General features: G+C 31.5%; 1 protein-coding gene across 2 annotated transcripts; it reads left to right on the forward strand.

Moving 5' to 3' along the window:
* Positions 1-813: 813 nt before the first annotated feature.
* Positions 814-3,128, forward strand: LOC143255027 (U-scoloptoxin(01)-Cw1a-like). 2 transcript variants are annotated; one of them, XM_076510044.1, is made up of 4 exons: positions 814-942; positions 1,287-1,357; positions 1,641-1,681; positions 2,265-3,128. In XM_076510044.1, the coding sequence occupies exons 2-4, from the start codon at positions 1,333-1,335 to the stop codon at positions 2,655-2,657; spliced, it is 459 nt and encodes a 152-aa protein (XP_076366159.1). In that variant the 5' UTR covers positions 814-942; positions 1,287-1,332; the 3' UTR covers positions 2,658-3,128. The 2 variants fall into 2 exon arrangements, with proteins under 2 accessions (XP_076366159.1, XP_076366168.1); XM_076510053.1 differs by having other exon boundaries at positions 1,644-1,681.
* The last annotated feature ends 551 nt before the right edge of the window (positions 3,129-3,679 follow it).

Genomic DNA, 3,679 nt, shown 5'->3' on the forward strand with positions numbered 1-3,679 from the left:
GAAGAAACTCAATACAAATATTTTAAGTATTGTAAACAATGACAGACAACAATATACAAAAAAGAGGTAATTAAAGATTAATCTGTTTCACAAAAGTAACTTGGATTGTTGTAACCGCTGAGAAGAGAAGACGAACTACGTTATTTCCATCAAGTTTGATAGAATATATATGTATTTCAAAGAGGAATTATAGCAACTTATCTTATTTACGGCGAAAATAAAACTTTATTAACAGAGAAGTGTCTGATATCGTGGAATTCGGTAAAAATTACTATATGCTGTTGATACACAATAAAAAACACACATCCCACCTATGTCAGTTTCCGTTTTTTAGAATTATATATAGAGTTTTTATTATTTATTTTTTGGGCAATCAAACCCTCGATTTTAGCGTTGTAATTTGATTTAGTAAACTTATTACCAACCACAAAGGAACTTTGTATTATAAAAACGTCAGATGCTAAGACAAAAAGAAAACTAACAATTTTCCACAAGTTTTGTAAAGAAACCCTAGTAATATAAATACTTTATTCATTTAAAAAAAAGAAGTATTATTGAAAATAAAAAGTGCAATTTTAATTTTTAGGTAATTTATTTTCTCTATCAACAATCGTTTGTGTTAAGATATATTGATGTTGGCTTTTTCTTTTTAACATAAAACTCTGAACCATAACAAAACGGTTTTAAAATCAGAAAAGCATTTTTCATTGAAAGAAAAGAAGGGGTAAAAGTGAGAGACATTAAGTCTAATTATGTTTCACCATAGACGTAGGCGGGAGAAGTTTCATTCGTTATCTGACGACCTGGTTCCACGTAGCTTACGGCAGCACCCGTCAAAGCCTGGGAACAAGCCCATCTCGTGGCTTCTTCGTTCGAGTATAAAAGAGGCGATCCTACCCAACTGGACCAGTGAATTCCTTGGTGAAAAGGAAGTATTATCGGGTAGGTAGTTGGTTGAACTTCTAACTTTCACGCGTTTTGCCTGGTACTAGCGATCGTAGATTCTGTAACGCGGCGAATTTCTTATTCTATGTAAATACGTTATTGCGTGTTTCTAAATTTATCGAAGAATATCCACCATTCTAAATAACTGGAAAATCTTTTTATTTTCTTTTTACTTTTGTCGATGATTTTAATTTGCAATAAAGGTGTTTTCTCTGTGTTGTTTGGCTGCTTTTTCTTTGGAAGTAGCTGAAAAGGCTTTTAAAACTTAAATATATATATGTATAAGTAGTTCTTATTTAATATTTTGAAATGTACTGAAAGCTCGTCTCATTTCTTTGCAGGTTGATCTAAAAGTGGTTCGTCCTTTATCGTCATACGTCAACAGCAATGATGAAATACGTGTTTTTTGTGGGTAAGATTCGGTTAATGTTCTTTCATTGTTATACTTTTGAAAATTATCGTCTAATTTTGAATTACTTGAATTATAAGTTTATAAAACTAAATTAATAAAGGAATAGTGATTGTATCATGCAAAACCAAATATCCTAAAAGAAAAGAAAACGGTAAAATAAAACTCAACAAGGTTTTGCTCATTTGTAAATACATCCCTTAAGCCTTATATATTTCATTTGGTTACAAAGTAACTGTGAAAGATTAAGAAAAATTCTGTTTACGTATTTTTGTTATTTTTTCAGTAGCTTCAATGTTCTTGGCGATTACTTCCTCATTTCCACGGGTAAGTTATGACTATTTACTAAAATCTTTACCTTACCAAAAATCCTCGGCTTATAATGCTAAACATCTGGTTTGGGTACATGCTGCGAACATAGTACTGATAGTGACAGCCTTGCGCTTAACAACAAACAACGAAACTTTATAAAATATGATATCATTTTATGTAACTATGTAGCGGAAAACCATATCTGGTTATTTTGTGCAATGCATTGTAATATGAAACGTTTGCACATTATTAATCAAGTAAGCGATGTACCTTCTTTTTTTCTAACTCAATGAGATCTAGTTGCTGCCTATTTCATCTAGCTTTAAGGTTTGAGTACAGCTTTACTATATTCAGAACTTCAGAGTAGATTGGAATTGACACTGTTACATAATGCCAAATATATTCAATATGGTATTGTAAATATCGGAAAAATTAGTTCATTGTTTTCTTTTCCTTTGTTAGCCAAATCCGAAGGACTTATGACAATAGGTGTATGAAACTATTATGTTATAATTTATTTATATGGAACTGCTGTTAAATTGTTACTATAAATCTAAGTTGATTTTTATTCTTTATTTCATAATTTATTACTAAACAGGTAAAACGTGAGGCCTTTAATCTTCCTGCTGGAGCGGAAGAAATAACAGGCGTGATAGATACAGATTTCAGTTGCGATGGCTTCAGTTATGGATACTACGCTGATATACAAAATAACTGTAATATTTTCCATATTTGCGATCCTAAAGAGCTGCCCAATGGAAAGCAGACTACTTACCATTATAGTTTTGTCTGCGGAAACTTGACAGTTTTCAACCAACTTACACTTACTTGTGCTTTCCCAGAAGAGGCCGTACCCTGTAAAGATGCAGAACAATTTTACTTCGTCAACAATAACTTCGGAATTGAAGATGCTTTATTTTTAAATAGTGAAAATGTGCAAAAAGGAAATGATGTGATTCTCGGATATGGGTCTCGTCCTCAAAAGAAATAAACTGTTGAGGTCAAAGATGCAACAAATCACCGAGTAAACTATGCAAAACGTATTCCAGTTAGGGTTATCACAATTCTTATTTAATGTGTCACTAATAATGAAAGCCTTAAAGTACACTTTATTTGTTACTTTATGTTTCAGATGAGCCGAATTTTGTCTGAACCCAAAATTCCAATATGTGAAATAAGAGCCAATTGAATGTATTAGAACAACAATATTTTTGTTTCATTACGCACCATATTGTCTTCTAACGGGGTTTGATTTTCTTAAACTGTCATGGTTTAAGGTACATTTATTTGGTTAAACGTAAATACTTAAATATTTTTTAGGCTTTTTTTATATTGGTCTATTTGTGTATTACCTAGTTTATCTGTATTTGCCTTTTTACAGTCGTGTATATATATATTTGTTCGTACGGCTTATACATGAAAGTAATAATGCAACCAACTTAAAATAAAAGCTTATGATTCCTTTTGGTCTCATCACGAATTTCTTATAAACCACTTCTGATTGGGTTATTAGAGACACGAGCTTCCCTGTATGTAAGTTTATAAATATTTGACAGAAATACTTCTGAAATAGACATCATTCATTCATAATCTTCACTATCATCAATTTCGCTGTTTATTGTATTTGATAGAAAAGTAGAAATGAAATGAAAAAACCTCTTTACTAGAACGTTCTAGCAAATGTGGGCCTTATTTTAAACCCGAAAAGAGACACAGAACACTTTAATAAACAAGAATAGATCTTAGTATTTTCATACAAAAAGGTATCATAACCCCTCTTCTTTGTAGTTTGACTTATAGGACAAAAGTGGGAAGGGTCATAATCAAAGAAAGTAATTTATAAAATGCTCATAAAGGTTTATGTTTAACAAGTACAATGTTTTTGTTCTAGATTTGTTAATTTTCTTGGTGTTAAGCTCAAAGCTACATCACGAGTATCGAAACTCGGTTTCTAGCGTTATAAGCTTTTAGACTTACCGCAGAGCTGCTGCAGGGGGTACAGTTTGTTCTAAT

Source organism: Tachypleus tridentatus, chromosome 1 (genome assembly GCF_004210375.1).
Source record: "Tachypleus tridentatus isolate NWPU-2018 chromosome 1, ASM421037v1, whole genome shotgun sequence".
Classification (NCBI taxonomy): Eukaryota; Metazoa; Arthropoda; class Merostomata; order Xiphosura; family Limulidae; genus Tachypleus; species Tachypleus tridentatus.